General features: G+C 39.0%; 1 protein-coding gene across 9 annotated transcripts in view; it reads right to left on the reverse strand.

Moving 5' to 3' along the window:
• Positions 1-515: 515 nt before the first annotated feature.
• The window catches only part of TBC1D30 (TBC1 domain family member 30), a 64,563-nt gene continuing 44,022 nt past the window's right edge, over positions 516-21,056 (reverse strand). For 7 of the 9 annotated variants that reach the window (XM_061639825.1, XM_061639827.1, XM_061639830.1 and 4 more), the window contains 7 exons: positions 19,098-19,266; positions 14,186-14,291; positions 9,790-9,896; positions 9,468-9,607; positions 8,260-8,466; positions 7,998-8,054; positions 516-6,203 (listed from right to left, as the gene is read on the reverse strand). In XM_061639825.1, the coding sequence (XP_061495809.1) occupies positions 5,416-6,203; positions 7,998-8,054; positions 8,260-8,466; positions 9,468-9,607; positions 9,790-9,896; positions 14,186-14,291; positions 19,098-19,266 (1,574 nt within the window). In that variant the 3' untranslated portion in view covers positions 516-5,415. The remainder of the gene's footprint in view (positions 6,204-7,997; positions 8,055-8,259; positions 8,467-9,467; positions 9,608-9,789; positions 9,897-14,185; positions 14,292-19,097; positions 19,267-21,056) is intronic. The other 2 variants (XM_061639826.1, XM_061639834.1) reach the window with 1 other exon arrangement.

Genomic DNA, 21,056 nt, shown 5'->3' on the forward strand with positions numbered 1-21,056 from the left:
AGATTTCTCAAAGTGAAAATGGGATTTGCCACCCAGTTTAAAGGGCTAATAATCTAGTGTAAAAGGCACTTGAATTACCTGTTTAGAGCTTGGGTAACTATTATAGTTTCCTCTCTCATTCAAAGAACTGCATTTCAGGAGCTATGACAGTTAAACAAATTTGAAGTTTTTAAAAGTCTGTAGTGTAGACATGCATGCATACACTTACTTCACATGCATAGGATGCAATACAACAGCATCACTGTAATGCTAGTGCTACATATTCAATCCAATGCTTTCTTCAGACAAAATGGTTAATTGATGCTTTTATGGTTGGTATGCAAGTTTTTTTAAAATGTTTGCATGAACAGTTCAGTGAAGCCAACACCTTCAATCCAACAGATTTTAATCCAATACAAAGTAATCCCTTACTGTTTTGCTTTTGTGGAGGACTAAATACCTTGTAGTAATTTTCAGGATAGGCAGCTCTTTTCACAGCAGCACATGAACACACTTGAGGTGGATTAATCTGAAGAAGAGTATTTTATTAAACTGGCATAGAAAATGTTTTTGGAACTTCCATTATATCTGTACATACCTTCATAAACATTCGTGTTTCTCAACTGCAAAGTGTAGACCGATAGTGGCATCTAGTGATCAAACAGAAAAATTTTCTCCACTAACAATTGCTTCCACCCCCGAAACGATAGAATTTTGTTTCATTTCTGTATCTTTGGAACCCTTTGAAACAAAAATATATAGGCTATATAAATTGTTTAACTTTGGAATGGTAGAATAGTTCACCTCTCATGTAAGATAAAATTCTGATTTTTTCTTATACTGCACCTACTGTTATGCTTTTAATTTAGAAAATATTGTAGTTGCAGGTTAATGCCTAATAATATGGCAGGGTGGAGTATAGCTGAAGTGGGCCACAATATTTTGAATGAACTCCATTTAATGGAGACAACTGAAAACTTGAGTTCATTCAAAATACATTGGCAAAATTATTAACTAGGAGTGGGAGGACACAATATATATCAGTTTTTAAATGATTACGCTGGCTTCAGGTCCATTACCATTATACCCAGGACCACCTCCTCCCATACCTGTGTATTAAGACCTACTTCAAATCCTTCCAGTTCTCTTTCTACCACTAGTGAGGTGGGTTAAGAAAGGACCTTCTCTGTTGTGGCACCTCAGCTTTGAACTCACTCCCCAGGAAGTGGCACCAAGTCTGGTGCACTTTAGGCATTAGATGGAAACCTGTTTCTGTTTTCATAGGCCTTTTCAGATGCTCATTTTGTAACTTTTGTTTCTATTGTTTTTACAGACTTATATGTTATTGAAATAGTTATAATAATGTTAAATGGCTGTAAACGCTCTAGGCAGCTTTGGTTGAAAAAGCAGCCAATAAAATTAAAGAATACATATTTGTCAAGATGTTGCTTCTAGACTTCACAACACACACACCCCCTTCAAAGTGCTTAGAGACAAAGTATGGTCATAAGAGTGTCCATTTGGAACACTTTCTTTATCAGGGATAAAGGGGCTCAATGTACAGAACCCATACAGATGCACTACACACTTGACAGGTTCATGCACCATAAAAGCCCTCCACTAAGATCACACACACCATGATCTAATTTTGGATATTAGACAATTGATTCAGGATAGCCTTAGTATCTACATAAACTATTTACTGTTCATCAGGCTTTGCTCCATTAGTATGCATATGACATGCTTTGTCCGCATGAAACACTTAGCAATTGGTGTACATGCATCACCATAATTATGTGTACACATGTACTAATTGGAAGATGATGAAGTTTCCTCTTCAAAATACAGAACCACAATAAAGTCCCAACATTGAACATTTTATCATTCATGCTGTACAGTGCCTGACTGGTTTATCTGTGTGCTATTAGTGGTGTTTCTGTATCGCTAAAGTTGTGTTAACAGTTTTATTTATTTATTTAATTATACCATGGCTTCCTCCTAGAAGGAGCCCAGGGCGGCAAACAAAAACACTAAAAAAAACCCCTAGAAGGATGACATATCAGAGACAAACTAAGCTGCAACATGTATGATTAAACAGGCAAAACACAGAAATGGGGGAGGGAAATCTTGTGATATTGGTTGCACTTCCAGGACAATGCTACATGATTTAACTAACTATGCAGAACTGTTTTGTACAGTCTCACTTATGGCAGTTAAAGAGCAGTATGTTGCTTGTAAACATACAACAACCATTTGGTTTAATTTAAAGGCAGTTCTAAACAATGGTATATTGCACAATTTACTTAATTTTTCAAATTGTTGTACATGTCAGTGCCTTCATTGATACAACTAAAAGCACAATACATAACAGTTTGTTTTGACTAACAGGTTGTTCAAATACATTGTTAATTTTATCATCAAGTATCAACCTACAGGATTGTTTCTGAACAAGTTGCACAGATTATTCATTTCAACATATTTGCATAATATGTCCATGAGAATAATTTCAAATTAGGATTTTTACAATATCATAGCTTCTAGTATATTTTGTATACTAGAAAGGTATCCTGATCCAAAGATTTATGTACATGTGTAGAAGAGATCATTTGTACTCATATGTACAGCTTGGATGATTATAAACTGCATTTTTATTTGTTTTGTTAGAAATGTTTGGGATTAGAAATGTTTGGAATTCAGGAATGCCGCCTTACTGCAAGAAATTGGAGGCAACTCAATATTATTTTTTAAAATGCATTATTGATAAATCCTATTTAATCTACAAAATAGAACATGACTATACTCATTAGACTCACAGACACAAACATAGATGAAACTTATCCCATAAGGCATCATTTCATACATCCTGTATATATTTATAATGTACAATATCTATAATACATTGTATACATGAAAGAAACCAATTAAGAAACAAAGTGTAATGCCAAAAGATCTTAAAATCACAGCACACAAGGGACAGAGTGAAATTTCAGTTTCATATCAGCATCACTCAAATGGCAACAGTGATGGATCCAGAGACCCACCTAACATAATATTGTAAAGTTAGAGACACTATCTAGCAGCTTCTATTCATGTGCGGGGAGGTGAGGGCTCCAGTACCCATACAGAATTCCACATAGACACCAACATCAGCCTCAGGCAGCTCTGAGCTGTCTTGTGTGCATGCATAGAGTGGTTCCTAACACAGTAGTAAATAACATCAGCTCCACCTTTCCATTGTGTGAGATTATTGGGATGAAACAATTTGAGAACATCTGATGTGCTTGTTGCCAGTCTTAAGAGATTATTTTAGCTCAGTCTTCTATGCCTTTTAAATGATACTGGAGACTCAATGGCTGAGAGCCAAAGAAGTATATTAGATAGGCCCACGCTGTGGGATTTTTTTCTTTTGAAAAGTAGATCCCATTACCATATCACAAATTGCTTTAGAGACTGCCTTAGGTTCAGAATTGGCTTGCTGTAAAGCATGTAGACTGCTGTTCAGGAATCATGGGAAGTCCAAAACCACCAAGTAATCTAGGAGCACGATTCTTTAGATGCTGATCAGTTTTATTTATTGCACTGATATTTTATTAGTTTGTGCTGGCTTAATTGGTCTCTTAAAACGTAAGAGTTACACACTGAGTGCAATTCAGTGGATGTCTACTCAGAAGTAAGTCTTACTGAGTTCAATGGGACCTACTTCTAGGTAAGTCTGTACAGGATTGCAGCCCAAGTGTAACAACCTATAGAAGCTTAGAGGATTTTCTTGTTTTACTATGTGGTTATGATTCACACTTCCTGAACCAACTGTGGATTGCACAATGAGATACTATTCATTTTGAGACGTTCGACCCAAGGATTGTGGAAGACTAGGTAGTATTGGGAGGTCTTCCAATACAGAGAAATCTACAAATTGAAGTGAGGATTGAATCATCAGTGTACTCTTCCTTTATGCGCCTAGGCTTAAGGCTCAAAACTGTTATGAACAGGAAAGATACGACATTATCTCTTAAGAACAATGGACTTCCATCCACTATCCTATAACGGCTTTGTTATGGCAGCACTTACTATTTTTATTGCACTTAACTTTACACAATACTTACAGCCCTTACATTTATCCTGCAACATAGGCTCCTACTTTTCCTATTTTACAGATACAAAACTGTTTGAGAGTTAATAACTTTCCCAAGCCTACCCAGTTAGTCTGTTCACCAATTCCTACTGTCTAGTGATCTTGAACATTGAAACCATATAGTACAGTCATATTTTATATTTTAGAAATGGAAATGTTTTTGCACAATGCCTTGGAGAGTGGGAAAAGAGGTCACACTCTTCACTTTAATACATACTATTTTTCTAAGATGGAAATAAGGTAGGAAAAATCCACATTCCATGCTGGCCATCAAGTTTTGGGATTTTAAAATATGTTTACATGACAATACATCACAGTGAAAACCAACTCCAATCTCTTCAAGCTTGTTGGTCAACAGATCATCTCACTTCAAATGTAGAGGCACAGAACATAATCTGGGGGAAATGCTAAAAATCTTCATTGTTCCTAGTTCAAAGTTACATAGTACATTGAAAAGGATCTCACATCTTCAGAATGCTGCCATGAATTTTCCTCAACTAGAAAGTTCCTACATTTGGAATGACATACTCTGTGAAAGTAATACTGCCAAACAATTAACATTAAAAGTGACTTACATTAAAAAACAACAGCTAAGACTGTAGATTTCTCTTTAACACCAAATACTGCCAGGAATTGTAATGCTAAATTAACTGCCAGATTTAAATATATATTCCTACAGTCTCATGACTCACTCAAGGTCATCATTTAGTCAGCCAAGATCAAGTCACAGAAAATATTTCAACTTTTCTTTTTACCTGATCTCATAATTATAAAAAAATAAGAAAAGGAAATAACACCAGCAGTGGCATTGGAGTGGAAAACATTAGAACACAGCTAATGTGTTAGCTTCTCAAATATATTAGTGTAATGAAGGAAAACAGTTTTTTAAAAAACAAATTGTGATGTTCAGTGCAGTTCTTCTAGGCATCTAAGAGGATCTGCCAATTAGCTGCCTAGCCATAAAAAGATGGTAGTCTTCTTAAATGGTGAACTGAAGGCGAACTGAAGGCGAACTGAAGGGGGCAGAACTGTCCCACCAGCATTAGTGAATGGCTTATTACAGCTTTTACTACAGGTAAGGCTGCAAGTCTGTTTCTTTTAACATGAAAACTGGATGTGGCACTGTGTACTTTCACTATTCAACGTTACAGAAAAACATGAATTTTTGATAATATAGTTTATGTACCAGTTGCAACTTATTTCCATTATTTCTGTTCAAAATTAAATTTAGAAACTCATTTGGACCCATAAATAGATATAATAAAAACTGAAATGATGATGATAATGAACGGGTAATATATACATCATCGTTTTTTAGATCCACTGTTACCACTTGTGGGCTTCTTAAAGCTTCTGCTCATCTGAGGGAAGTGTACAGTTGGGGTTCTTTCAGTTGGACCATACAATCCTAGATTTCTGGCTGCAGCTGATTTTCTGAGGGGCTTGACATTAGGAAAAGGACTAAAGACTTGTGGTTTAGGAATGCCAGCTTGTGGAGATTTTGCTACTGTTCCACAGTCACTGGACAAATTTGGTAACTCAGATAGGGATGTTTGACAGAACAGATCTGATACTGATTCAGTATCTTCTTTGATATTTTGGGAAAGTTCCAATGCTTCCAGTTTCAGCTGAACTGCTGATATGTTGAGATTGGCATTGGCATCTTTGTAAGTTGGTTCAGGAGACTGTCCATCAGCATTCCTGGTAGTCATCGCATCCGAATCGCTCCCTTCAATTTCCATAGACTCTGATTTGATTGGAGTATCTTCTTTTGCATTGGGACTATTAGTTTTCCCACCTTCGTTCTGCTCCTCTATTAGCCCTATAGTATCTCCATAGCCCAGCTGCCCTCTAGCTCTCGCCATGTTCTTTCGGTGTACCCTAATGTGAGTGCGCCAGGGAGAGTTGAGCTTTGTTTTAAGATCTTCATGAGGACCAGGTGACATCTTGCCTCCTGCATGATTTGGAACATGAATAATAGCATTTTTGGCAGACCTATTAGTTGGCTTTATCTTCTTTCCTAACAGAAGATGGTTGATCACTGGAGAATGGTTCACCTGAGAGGGCATAAGACTGGTAACTGGTCCTTTATCTGAAGAAAACAAATATTTTAAAAGTATACTATTGAAAGAGACCAGGAAAATGATCAAAAATAAAAGCAAACCACTAATCTGATGCTATTTTAGATTATGTTCCACACATGCATTGGTAGACAGTAAGTAGAGAAAAGTGAATTTCAATTCAATTCAATTCAATTTATTGTGTGGTCACAGACCCAATAAGGCAAATCAAAAAGTGAATTTCCCTTATGCTATACACTGAACTTTTGAATGCCAACACACCCAAATATTTGAGCACATACTTCTCATGCCACTTCATTTCTTAATAGCTGTTAATGAAAAAGTTGAAAGGCAAGCTACATAGTTTCTGTTGCCTGTAAAATGTAAATGCTGCAAGAAACAGAACATCTAGTAACTTGCAGAAAGCAATGCAAATGTTTTATGTAGACAGAAAACAAAGAAAGTCATTCAGTAAGTAGGACTTTGTTACTTCTGAAGGGAAAGTATCTGGTGCACAGAAAGCTGCTTTGACCAAATCAGACTATTGGTCCATCTACTTCAGTTCTGTCTACATTGATTAGCAGCAGCTCTCGGGTTTCAGACGGGTCTTTCCCAGCCCTATTTGGAGAAGCAAGGGACGGAACCTAGAATATTTGGCATGCAAAGTATGTGCTCTACCACTGAGCTATAGCTGAGATATATTTAATTGGCCAGAGGCAATCTTCTTAACAAATTTCTTCTATCCCAAGCAATAAAAAGTGAACACTGTAAAAGGAACCCAAGGATTCTTTTCAGACCAATGGAGAACAAAGAAGGCAAGAATGAGAAATTGAATATATTGCAAATATACACTCCCACACACCAACCAATAAATTAATTAGTTGATTAGATATGTAAAAATGATGGGTTTATTGAATTTATTTATATGGGACATGTGCAGAAAAAAATCAGTTTCTCTTATGGTAATTTGAGTATTGCACATCTGCATTCCCAGTGAAATTTCATTTACAATGAGCGTTCAGCAATTTAACATGGTAACCAAGACAGACCACTTCCCAGCAGAATATCCAGTGTCAGAAATAGGCAAAAGAGCTAAAAAATATATACAAGACAAATGGTTAAGATTAGTGAAAAGGGGTTTTGGCAATCCTGGGAAATGAAACCCTTATTCATTTTGGTTTTGCCACATGTACTGCCTTCAAGTCGATTCTGACTTATGCCGAACCTATGAACAGGATTTTCATGAGGCTCAGAGGCAGTGACTGGCCCAAGGTCACCCAGTGAGCTTCATGGCTATGTGGGGATTCGAACCTGGTCTCCCAGGTCGTAGTCCAACACCTTAACCACTACACCACACTGGCTTGTTATGTAACATAGTACATTTCTCAGATTTTCAAAACTGTATTTCATAGGAAATGTCCCTTGAAAGATGGAGGACCAACCATCCTGAAATCCCATCCCAGGATGGGGGAGCTAGCATTATTAGATCCCTCATATTACCACACTACTGTTACGGAATGTGACCCAACGCTGGCTGCAAAGTAAAAAGTCAGTCTTCATATTGTTCATTCCATAAGGGGTACCAATCAACAGTGACTATATGTGTACTTTATGATAAATCAGTGTTGAAACAACTTTGGTCTAAATCCAGCTAATTTATATATAATCCTGTAATTTGTTTGTTATTGTTTGTTAGATACAAAACACTTGTGTAGCCAATTGGCAATTTATAACATTTTATCCCAAATCCAAGGATGCCATTGCTATTAGTGAAATCAGATAAACTAATGCTGTATCCCCTGCTTAGCAGAGATATCTTTAAATACCATTTTTCAGCTGGTCCCTGGGATCTAACATAATCCCAGGCTCATCATCTTCAGACCCTAACAAAAGAAAAACAAAGGTAATAATCTTTAGAAGAGGCATGTACTATAGTCAAATGAGATCTGTCCACCTACACTTACAGGTTCATTCTTTCATCCATCCTCTTCTTTTATATATGAATGAATACACACAAACATGATTTACTTGTCTATTCACATAGTTGAAGCTAACCTGCATTTATACCCCTCAAAAATAAGCCATTACCTGCTCTGATGTACACCTGATGGACCTGCTGCTGTTGTTTCTTCTTTATCCGGGCATACTGTCTTTTCAGTGCATTAATGTCTGTAGTCATACGTTCCATCATCATACTGTTAAAAGCTGCATGGTACTCACTTCGACAGGCATCTATTGCTCCAGGGCTTAGTTCTGCAATGTTACTAGAGCCTAGACTCTGTTCTTCATTGTGATCTATACATGATAGGAAAAGAATGAGAAATACATGTTAATATAATCCAATAATGCTGGATTGTCTTGTAGGTAATCTTTAAATCAGGGAATGGAAAACATATGACCCGACAACAACTGTCATCCCTGACCACTGGTTATGCTGGCTGGGGATTAAGGAAGTTGAAGTTCAAAAACATCTGGAGAGCCACAAGTTCCCCACCCCTACCTTAAATGAACAGTGGATTGCTCATCCTTGCAACAAAATGGCTATTAAATTTGAAGACTTAAAAGATCAGCAGTGTCTGCCTAGAATCAACAGTCATAAACATGAAAGTATTACTGACCTGTACTTAAACCTTCAAAAACTATAAAAATAAGAAAATATTCAACTTGATGTGAATTTGATATTACTTAGCAATATTGTTCTCAAAAGGTAGAGCTGCGGTAAGGAACACAGTTGTTAAGGAAGGGGTGCACTGCTCCTTTCTAGTTTCTCAGTTGTGTGCACAACCACATTATTCCACTCCAGCATAATCAATGCCAAAGAGCCAACTATATTTCATTTATGAATCACTTCATATGAAACATCCCAATATGATTTAACAATAAAACACACATAAAACAATTTCATATCTAATACAAAAAGAGACTGGGCATGAGCCATTTATAATGAATTCTCCAATATACTTCTGTTATGGGCCACAGAGGTGCATGGCTTGTCCTTTGAGGATTGATTACATTGTTTGTATTCAACAAAGTTGAAATTAATGAACCTAAATTAGTCATGTCCATTAACCTCAATGAGTCTGCTCTGAGTAGGACTACCACTGAATACCAACCATTATGAATAGTTTGATTAAGGGGTCAGGCTTAGGGATGGTAATTTCATGTTGAGAACCCACAATTTAGCCCCACCCATACATTTTCAGGCCTCTAAACATTACAGCAACACTGTGGGATGAATCCATGGGAAAGAGGCTCCCACGGCAATACTGTCATGTTTAAAAACAAAACAGCCTTACCCTTGAATTGCTTTTGATACTTCTGTAACTCTGGAGCTAGAAAACCGCTGAATGGTCCAAGACAACCAATGACATTAGCTATGGAGTCTTCATCATCAACATCATTCTCTTCATCACTGTCTCTAATTTTTCCCAGCCGTCTGTAGAAGAAAAGCACATAGACATGTTGGTCTCTTGGATGTGAGTGCAGCCTTAATAAACTTAATAGTTCATCAGGCTCAGATACATCCTTGTTATCTTTTTGTCCCTTTGATCTATACAAGCCTATTATCTTGCCTGGATTAGATTATATGGGATAGTGGGATGGAGAGGATAGACTTACCCTGAAGCTGATTTTACTGAGGCAGGAAAAGGAGTAATGTTGTATGTATATTTCTCCCTTAATTCTGTTAGTTGTGGGAAAGGAAACTGGGCCATAGAATAAACAGTCTAGGAAAAAATGAAAGAAATATGAATACAGCTTTTAAATGGGTGAATTTAGTTTAAACTTTTAAAGGAACTCTTCATAGCAACTCAAGTGCAGGATGACTGTCACATGCTTCAAGATTAGACAATATATTCCTGAAAGGAAAGGTGGAAGGTTTGACTTTTGTGAAAGAGCAGGTATTTCCTGCAGGAAAAAGGACTCATTCAATCAGCAAAGTTGTTAACATATGTAGGTTTTAAAAAGTATAAATCTGACAGGCAGTTTCACCAATAAAATAGGATAATTTATTTATTGTAAGAAATCACATATCACATGTAAAATAAGAGGAAGGAAAATATTTCTAAAACTAGCTAAAAGGCCATATTTGTCCCTAGATGGTAAAAACAGAAGCACGTATCTGCTTGTGTTGTTCTGAGGTTAAGGTCCGTTGTCCAAAGCAAAGTCTGTGGGCAGCCATAGGGTTCTGGGGTCAAGGATGTATATATGTTTTGTTCTATGGCAACATATATAGAAGTGTACTGGAACAAGAGAACTATTTATTTAAGTCATCTGGCAACCCAAGCTACTGCTCATGGAAGTACTTATCCAGTCTCCTAATTCTTCTGGTACTTCTTTGGATGGAGGTCCAATGACAACTCAACCAAAAATATCAAAAATCTACAAGAAGGGTCTCTTTATTTCAATCACAGTCTTGCAAGAATGTCACTGACACTCTCTAGGTTGTTTATCACAGTCTGCAGTCATATTTTAAAACTGAAGATTTCTAACTCTACTCTAAGTCAAATGGGTTTGAATGGAATACATTTGTTTTGCAACTCTGAGTCCTAGCAAGACGGAGGTGTAGGTGTGGGTAGGTGGTTCCCAAGTCCGGATAATTGGTCAATTGCCTGCTTTGGATGGGGTCGTACTCCCTCTGAAAGAGCAGGTCTGTAGTCTAGGGGTGCTCCTGGATTCATCTTTATCACTAGAGGCCCATGAGACCTAAATAGCTAGGAGTACCTTTTACTAGCTTCAGATGGTAAGACAGCTGCAGCAGTTTCTGGACCAGAATAGCCTGACCACTGTTGTCCTTGCACTGGTAACCTCCAGGCTAGATTATTTTATTATTTATTTATTATTTAATTTATTAGTCGCCCATCTGGCTGGTTGACCAGCCACTCTGGGCGACGTACAGGATAGAAACAGTACATTAAGCATTAAACATTTAAAACATAACAATAAAAGCCTAACCCATCTTAAAAGCTTTCCTGAAGAGCCAGGTCTCAAAGTCCGGCGGAAGGTCATCTCAGAAGGGGCATGATGGAGGTCATTTGGGAGAAAGTTCCATAGGGTGGGGGCCACTATTGAGAAAGCCCTCTCTCTAGTCCTCACCAGTCTCGCTGTTCTTACCGGTGGGATCGAGAGAAGGTCTTCTGAGGCTGATCTTGTTGAGCATGGGCATCCCTGACGATGCTGGAGGCGCTCCTTCAGATAGACTGGGCCAAAACCGTATAGGGTTTTAAAGGTCAAAACCAACACCTTGAAATGGGTTTGGTAAACAACCGGTAACCAGTGCAACTCCTTCAACACAGGAGTGATGTGATCTTGCCGGCAGCTGCCTTTAATCAGACGAGCCGCCACATTCTGTACCAGCTGCAACTTCCGGACCATTTTCAAGGGTAACCCCACGTAGAGCGCATTACAGTAGTCTAGGCGAGAGGTGGCCAAGGCATGTACCACCGGTGGGAGCAGATGGTTGGGAAGGTAGGGGCGCAGCCTCCGTATCAGATGGAGTTGATACAGCGCCCTCCGGCTCACAGCCGAGACTTGAGCCTCCATGGACAGCTGGGAGTCCAAAATGATCCCCAGACTGCGGACCTGGTCTTTCAGGGGTAAACGTACCCCATTGAGCACCAGGTCCACAACCCCCAACCTTCCCTTGTCTCCCACAAACAGTACCTCGGTCTTGTCCGGGTTCAGCTTCAGCTTATTCCTTCCCATCCAGCCACTCACCGACTCCAGACTCCAGGGTTTCTACAGCCAACTTTGGTGAAGATTCAAATGAGAGATAGAGCTGCGTGTCATCCGCATACTGATGACACTGCAGCCCAAATCTCCTGATGATTGCCCCCAGCGGCTTTATATAGATGTTAAACAGCATCAGGGAGAGGATAGAACCCTGTGGCACCCCACAAGTGAGAGGCCAAGGATCCGAAACCTCCTCCTCCAATGCTACTCTTTGGTACCTACCGAAGAGGAAGGAATGGAACCACTGCCATACAGTGCCCCCTATACCCAACCCCTTTAGGCGGTCCAAGAGGATAGCATGGTCAACAGTATCAAAAGCCGCTGAGAGATCAAGGAGGACAAGGAAGGTGCATTCGCCCCTATCCCATGCCCTCCTCATATGATCCACCAAGGTGACCAAGGCTGTTTCAGTCCCATGTCCAGGCCTGAAGCCCGATTGAAATGGATCTAGATAATCCACTTCCTCCAAGTGTGCCTGCAACTGTTTTGCCACCACCCGTTCAACCGCCTTGCCTAAGAATGGTAAATTTGAGACTGGGCAAAAGTTGTTCAGATCTTGAGGATCCAAGGAGGGCTTTTTTAAGATTGGTTTTATTATTGCCTCCTTGAGTGCTGATGGCATTACTCCCTCTTGAAGTAATGTATTTACCACCATCTTGATCCTCTCACCCAGTTTATCTTTACAGCTCATAATGAGCCATGATGGGCAGGGATCGAGTAAGCATTACTGTAATGCGCTCTCTGTGAGGGGCTTCCCTTGAGGTTGGTTCAGAAGCTGCAGCTGGTGCAAAATGTGGCAGTGCAACTACTCACTGGAGCAGGTTATCACCAAGGTGTTACTCTGCTGCTCAAAAAATTGCAATGACTGCCCCTTAGCTGCCGGGCCAAGTTCAAGATGCTGGATTTGGTGTACAAAGTTCTATTCCGCTTGGGACCAGGATTCCTGAAAGATTGTCTTACCCATTATATACCCAGTCAATCATTGCCCTCTGCAGGTAGGGGCCTCCTGCAGATACCTTCTCATCAAGAGGTTAGTTCCGCACAACATAAATTGTGGCACCTATCCTTTGGAATTCCCTCCCCTTAAATATTATACAGGCACTATCTCTGTTATCTTTTCAGTGCCTACTGAAGACCTTCCTCTTTCAACAAGACTTTTATGGAGAGACCTTATCCCAGTCTGTGCTGAAACTGCTTTTTAATTTGTTTTTAACGATTTTTTAAAAAAGATATTCTATTTTTAAAATGTTTTTAAGTTGTTTTGTTTTTGAGCTGCTTTAAGTGTTTTGTCCTTTGTTTACCACCCTGGGCTTCTGGGAGGAAGGGCAGCATAGAAGTTTAAATAACAACGCAAGAGATGCTATGGCAAAAATCAAGGACTAAAATATTTTTGCTGCTGTGTGCTACTGAAACACATTAGTAAGACAACTCTGCATACTGTGAGCTTGGAACTCTGACTTAAAATTCAAAAATGGCATGGGTGCCAACACAAAATGGTTGACATGGACAGCAAAAAAAGAGGTGATGGGACTCTGAACTGGTGAGTGCCATTACAAACAAAAAACACTGCATATGGTAAAGCAATTAAGGATCATACCTTTGTGAATCCTGAACCTGTCTGAACTGGACCAACATAATTGTGACAAATGCCATATCTTGATTTCACACAACAAACCAATCACTGAAATGCAATTCATAACAGAGCAGGCAGCAGTTTGAAACGGACATCTATTGCACCATTCTCGGTATTGTAAAAGCCTCTTTCAAGAGCTATGAGGGTAGCCACCACATTCTATTTTAAAAGGACAGTAGAGTTACATTAGTCATAAGGTTCCTTCCCTGTCTTTAAAGCTCTTGTCAAAGTTGGATGGAAAGCAAACTAAAATGATAACTACTACTACTATTACTTATTACAACACTCTGCTTCAATGAAATTTTGGAGAGCACCTGAGAATTTCTATATTGTTTTAAAAAATTATTGTTTTGAACATAGGAAACTAATAAACTGCCTTATACAGAGTCAGACCATTGGACCTTCTAGCTTAGCAACGTCTAAACTGCCTGGCAACAGCTCTTCATAGTTCTAAAAAGGAGTCTTTCCCAGTCCTATCAGAAGATGCCAGGTATTGAATCTTAAAATGTTTGCATGTAGAGCAGGTGACCTACCACTGAGATATAGTCTTTCTTCAAGTTTTTCTTAATACCTTGAAAAAGTAAGCTTTGTCCAACAGAAGCAAGATTATTTCACCCTAGTTTCACCTTTATGTAGTTAGTACTTACTAACCTGCATGAGTTCATTGCTATCAATGAGGATGTCTTCCAGCATCTCCTGGGTTAACTTTCCCATGGTGCCATAGAAATCATCTGCAGTTTCACAACAGTCTATCTGCCTGCATCATGACACAAATATTTCCATTATCTAAACAACATGTTATATTTGGAGTAAATACAGAGTACATGTTCTGTTATGAGGGGAAGGGGAGGGTTCTCTATTTAAACAGCTCAACACTAGCAAACGGCAGACATCCACAAACTGCTGTAATAAGAGAATAAGATAGCAATCTGTATTAAACTATGTGTCAGTATCATGCAAACAATTAAAAATGTGAACACAAAGTATTTGCATATCTAACTTGAAAGTATTCTGATTTTCAAGGGAATGGGTTGTCAGGGAATGGGCTGTCTAACAAAGGACCCTCTGTACCAATTATCAATTAATTATTTAAATTATCTCTTATGTCACTTTTCAAAACAAAAAGTCTTCTTAAAGCAGCACAAAACCATAAAACAGTATTTTTTAAAAACACAACTACCTTAAACCAGCACAGTAGCAAAAAGCAGATTCTAATCCAGACCAGAAGTCCAATTACAACCAATTCAAACAATCTTGTAGTTTAGAAACAGAGTAATCGCAGTTTAAAACCAGCTGCTATGAACTATGATCACACTGACTAACTATGCTGGGGAAGGAAGTATGCAGGAAGTAATTTCAGCCCACAGAGCAAAGGGAAGGGACAGGGAAGTGTTACCAAATGTTTGATAGGGCTTAATTCTTAAGCGAAGGAAGGAAAAGTCCAGAACTGTTTCCGTTCAGTGATTTCCTTAGTGCAGTATCTATGAAACCTGCCAGAGCTTCATGAAATTTTGTTTAATCTCTACATCAGCAAAGGAACCATCTGTTATTAAGCAGAAGGTAATAAATGGGTCCCAAAAACATTCCTGGGAAATTTCAAAAGGAAAGGATAGTAACCATTCCATTTAAAGGAAAGGCTAAATTACTGTCTTTACATATATACACCCTAAAGACTGATAAAAGTTTGTATGGAATGCTTTAAAGACTTTTTTAACATTTACACCATTCCAGTTTGATGAGAGAACTCTTTTGAAGCATTCATGCCCTTCTCTTGACTTCCACAGAGGAATTATTATTTTCCCCTTTCCAATGTTTTGTTTTCTTAAGCTAGCATTTGATTATCTGTAGATGGTTGAATTCTTTAGGATGCTCTTAAGAGGTCAAAAAAGGGCAAGAAGATGGTGATTCAAGGCAATGAAATATCAGCCTTGAAGGCATAAATGATCATAACTTAGAATTTATGCCACATCTTCTATTTCAGATTGTCTGAAAACTGTAATGTTGCAATCAGTGCTTTTTTTGTGATGGAACTCACCAGTACCAGCACCTTTTTTTTTCTGCTGCCCATGGCAACCATTTTGATCAGGCACTCACAGCACTTTTATCAAGGTATGAGTACTGGCACCTCATTTTTTATCAAGAGCACTGCTTACCAAATTTCTGAAGATAAACAAAACCTTGGCGACTCTGATGATGGCCTACTTGAAATAAATATCAGGTTGATTTTGATAATCATAATTTATCTTTGTCATGTCCCCTTGTTTTATGGGAGGACATGAGGTGGGTGAAACCTTTCGCCTGGACAATCAAATCTAAATCTGAATATTTTCCAGAAGCAATGCAAGATTCTTCTTTCATCTGGCTTTCAGTAGCTAAAGATACACAAGTTTAAAAATATTCAGCTATGCAACGTTGGTTCCATGATATTAATAAATTGTTACCTACAAACTAAATAAAGAAATATAAATGGAAATGAAAAACTTCACTGCAAAGTACTACAAAAGAAATGGGCACGATCAGATCAACATCATGTCTCATTTACTCTTAAGCACTCAATAAATCAATATTTTACACTAATAGAGATTGTTGGAATTAGAATTATTATTATTCACTGTGATGGAAAGAAGTGTGAGATTTGGGGATATGGTTCTTTGGCAGCATTACCTACTTTGATAACATGGCAATGGATTCTCATTCATTTCATTGGGATTTGAGTAAGAGAAAATCCCAGTGTATTGTGCCTGGTGTAATTACTGGCAAACCACTAGTACATCTGAATGAAGCTATTCAGTCTTGAAACTTCTTGGCAATTCAGGTTCCTATGAATATGCATTGCCAGGAATGGTATCCTTTTGATTTCTAACATCATAGTACAGGAAAGGAATTATCCATTATGCTACCTGATATGTTGGGAACCAGAGTGGGACGGTTGTTAGACTGTTGGGTTTGTAGATAAGTAATATAGGTTCAAATCCCCACAGTTATGGAGCTCATTGGGGGCCTTGAACAAATCACACTCTCTCTCTCTTCTCAATTAGCTACAACAGAGGGTTGCTTTGAGGCTAGAAGATGGAAGCAGGGAAAGGTAGAAATGCATTAAGTATGAGAAGATAATCCCTAGAGTTAATCTTGGTACCAGTCAAATTGCACTACTCAGTGTTCATTCAAGGACTGGAAACACAAGTCTAGGGAATTAAAAGTAAGACACAGAAAAGCTTTTTCAGTGACTTGGCAAGGGATCATGTGAAAAATACTCAAAGTCTAATGCTGTCAAAGCACATTATAACAACATAGATTTGATGGGACATGACCCTAAAACAGAACTAACAGGAGACCCTTCATTGCTAAATTTCAGTTTCCTTCATTTCTGACCATTGGCTATTCTGGCTGGATCTGATGGGAGCTGGAGTTCAACAACATCTTAAGGGCCGCATGATTTACATCCCCACCCTAAAACATGAAGCACTAGACATGCACATGCTAAGGATGGATCATCCCCCCCCAATCAGACAGGGGTACCTTCTATGTGCAGAGCCTTCCCACATGCCACAGCCCACCACTCCATTTAGCTGGGTGCCCCAACTGTAAGGAAAGGCATTTCGGGGATTGCTGGGGAAGAAACTGTGTTTTTTTCCCCTTGGCGACTAAAATCCATCCATTCTGCTGACATAGATATTAGGTATTAGGGTTGTAACCTAAGTTTTAAAATGTCAAGCCAAAGCAGCAGCTTTTGGCTTGGATTCTGAGTTGCCCTTCCACAAAGAGTGGAAGAAAGTCCAATCCAGCAGAGGTTCCCACAAGTGAAAACGAGTGGGGGGTAGGCATGTGTGAGAGGAACAGAGAGAAAACAATTTCCCTTTCCCATTGCAGTGTCACCTCTGGCACTGTTCCTGATCCTCCCAGAACAGATTTTCAGAAGAACACAGAGGGAAATCAGGAAGCATGGCCTACTCCACCAAGCCAACAGGAGCATCCCTTGGGCAAATTCTACTCCGTGGGAACTTAGGATCTAAGTCCTTATTAATTATCACAATTTTACAAAGTAAAAAAAACCCCTGTTTTTCAAAGTACAAAATAGAAAATAAAACCTACAAGACTGCCTGCCTATTGTGCAAAATTTGCAAATCAATGTAGTTTTATAAAACAGTACTTTATTGGGGGTTTTTGTCTTAATCCAGGGACAATTTTTTTGCATCTAAAACTCCCTGTTCAGCCAGAAAAAAGAATGTGGGCATCAGAAGAAAAGATCAGAAGCAATCATAGAATCAAATAAAACATTTTCCAGCTGAACTAACAGGCTTCTGCTTACAATTATCCTTGAAGTCAATGACAAAAACTTGTTAACAGAACAACTGGGCCTTTTTGTTTTGAATGTAACTAACTGGCAAAACAGACAGAGTTCTTAAAAGTATTTTTTTTAAAACTATAAACCAGAACGCAGGGGGGCTTGATACTTTCTCATATTCTTCACAAGAGACGGAAATGATTCTTAAAGTCCTTGCTATTAGCTTTTTAAATTAACTGTTTTTGACAGCCACTAGAATATTTTTAGTACTAATCCCAAAATGAACACACATTTTTATTTCCTTTGAATATGAATAGTTCCTTCAATTAGCAGAGTGTTTCTTGTGACTTTCATTAAGGGCTGCAAATACTATGGGTGGAATTCAATTAGTGCCCTTGCACTCACACAAAAGAGCTTCTGATCCAGCAGGCACCTCTGCTAAATGGAAGAGGAAGGGAGGGTATTTTTGCCAAATCCCCTTTGCTCTGCACCCACACACACACACACCTTCCCCTTCTGGGGGATCCGTCAACTCTCTAGAGCTAAGTTTTGGGGAGGAGGGTGATGAGGGCTGCATGGGAAGGGGGAGTTGGCCAAAAATGATCTCCTCTTCTGTTAGCAGACCCCTCTGCTGGATAATAAGCCCTTATGTCACTGCAAGGGCACCAACTGGATTCCACCCCATGTAAATATTATGCGTTAGATCCAGGCTGCCTTTTATGGAAAGGACATCTCTTTCCATCTTTTGAATCAAGAGAAGGCTCCCCTCAACACCCCAGAACAGTGTGGGAAGTGATGTTGGGGAACACTACAAAAGATATCTCTCTACCAGCTGGAGCAAGGTCCAACCCCATGATATTTGCATTAGTGAAAAGCATGATCCTGAAACCCATAAAATGTGGAAACAATGATCTCTGTCCCAGATACTGTTACAATATACCAGCTGTTACACTAATCTTGTATATAATAAATGGAATCTTAGTGATCCAGTTCTATGAATCACTGAAGAGGGCAATTCAATTCTGGCAAAGCTTTTAGGACCAACATTAGCTGCTGCCTCCTTCCCCAGCAACTGAAATGTATGTCACATAGCTGCATCACACAAGAGGCATTGCACTGATCTTGCAGGATGGATAAGGAAAGGCAACCTTTTCCTTTAGGGGGAAAGAGTCCCTAAATGGATATAATTTGCAACAATTTAATACCAATTCACATAGCATTCTGCCAAACAATTATTAGCTTTCATTTCCTTTAGGAACAGACTGAAAGTATACTTACTCTCCTAGTTTTGCCCAAATAGCCAGTGCTACTCTCAGTATAATTTCTGACCCTTCAAAGAATACAGAATCCCAAATTTTTAGAACGGTATGGTTAGGAAGGCAGGTAGCAAACAGGGTCAGGAACCACTGCATTGTGAAGACATTTGTAAGCGGGGGCTCGTAACCACCTGAAACAGAAAAACAGAATACATCTACAGTTATTCCTTGAAGGTGTTTATCTTAACACCACAAATAAGGAAGAAAAAGCAGAATTATAATTAGAATTGGGAGCCAGTGTGACAAAGTGGTTAGTGTTAGACTATGATCTGGGAGACCACAGTTTAAATCCCCAGTCAGCCATGAAGCTCACTGGGTGACCTTGGGCTAGTTACTGCCTCTCAGCCTAACCAACCTCATAGGATTGTTGTTAGGATAAAATGGAAGGGGGGAACACGTACACCATCTTGAGCTCCTTGGAGGAAAGGTGGGAAATAAATGCAATAATAAATAAATAAGTAAAATAATATAACAAATGATTCCATTGCATTCAGTTTGCTATAGATTAGGAAGCTAAACACAATGATTAATATGCTGGCAACATTCCTCTACAAGAAAGCATTGCTCAGTTTTTATTAATGTCAAAATCTGGTAGGATACAGATACCACAAACTGAATAGCAGTGCAGCAGGTGACTAGAACCTGCACCTGACCAAGAACCACCCTTTACCAACACAATCACTGTTGTACTTCCATTTCTATTTCCATCACCTCTTCCTCTCTTTTACATAAGAAAATCCTGGTGGATCAGGCAAAGGTCCATTTAGTCCAGCATTCTGTTATCACAGTGGCTTGGGATGTTATCACAGTGTTATCACTGTTATCACAGTGGCTTCAGATGAATTTGGACTTAGCACCAGATTTTTCAATTGTCCACATATTCTCAATTATTGCAGAGTGATCCTGTTAGTTCCGAAATTCAGCGGCTTTTCCCCTGGATTTCCCCCCCCTCCAATATTCAAATATATATTCTTTTATTGATTTTACTCACAGCACAGCACAGCCATACAGATTTCTCTCTCTTTCTCTGCCAACCCCCTCCACTCAAATAATCCAAGCTCCAAGCGGAAAGAAGCAAGCCAAGTCTTGCACATGTTAAGAACTTGGGGCTCGTTGAGGAGGTGGGGGTTCTTTTCTCCTTTCCAAAAGGAAAACAGCCAGTCTCTGCTAACAGGAAAACTGATCAGCCTCAGTCACAGCACAGGAGGCAAAGCCGTTTTCCTTTCCTTTATCTGTATTTTCTTCAAAAATATTGATATTTTCTTTCATTTATCAATAGTTCCTTTCAAAATATCAATATGTTGAAAGAAAATATTGATATCAATATTTGGGGGGAGGGGAAAAATTGGACTGGTAAAAGCATACAATAGCAGACAAATAACAAACTTGAATTGATACTGCCTGTTATTTTGACAGAATGCTTTCAAAGTGGCATCCCTAACAGCAGCCAACCAGATGTTTATGTGAACCCCACAAGCAGGACCCAAATGCAACAGCACAACTCCCACTTGTGATTTCCAGCAGCTGGTATTCAGAGGCAACCACATCCAACAGTGGAGGTGAAACAATGCCTTATCCTCCATAAATTTGTCTAATCCTCTTTTAAAGACATCCAGCTTGGTGGCCATCACTGCCTCTTGTGGGAGCAAATTCCACAGTTTAACTATGCACCTTGTGAAGAAATGCCTTTTTTGTCTATCCTGAATCTTCCAATGTTCAGCTTGGTTAGATGGCCCTGGGTTCTAGTGTTATGAGAAATGGAGAAAACGTATCTCCCTTAACAATCTAAGGTTGAAATCCTACACAAACTTGCCTGGGAATAAGCCCAACTTAACTTAAATGGGACTGGGTAGACATGCATAGCTCTTCTTTAAGCTTACACTGTAAGATCCTCAGGGCACATACCAATGAGGCTCTCAGA

This window comes from Rhineura floridana, chromosome 8 (genome assembly GCF_030035675.1).
Source record: "Rhineura floridana isolate rRhiFlo1 chromosome 8, rRhiFlo1.hap2, whole genome shotgun sequence".
Taxonomy (NCBI): Eukaryota; Metazoa; Chordata; class Lepidosauria; order Squamata; family Rhineuridae; genus Rhineura; species Rhineura floridana.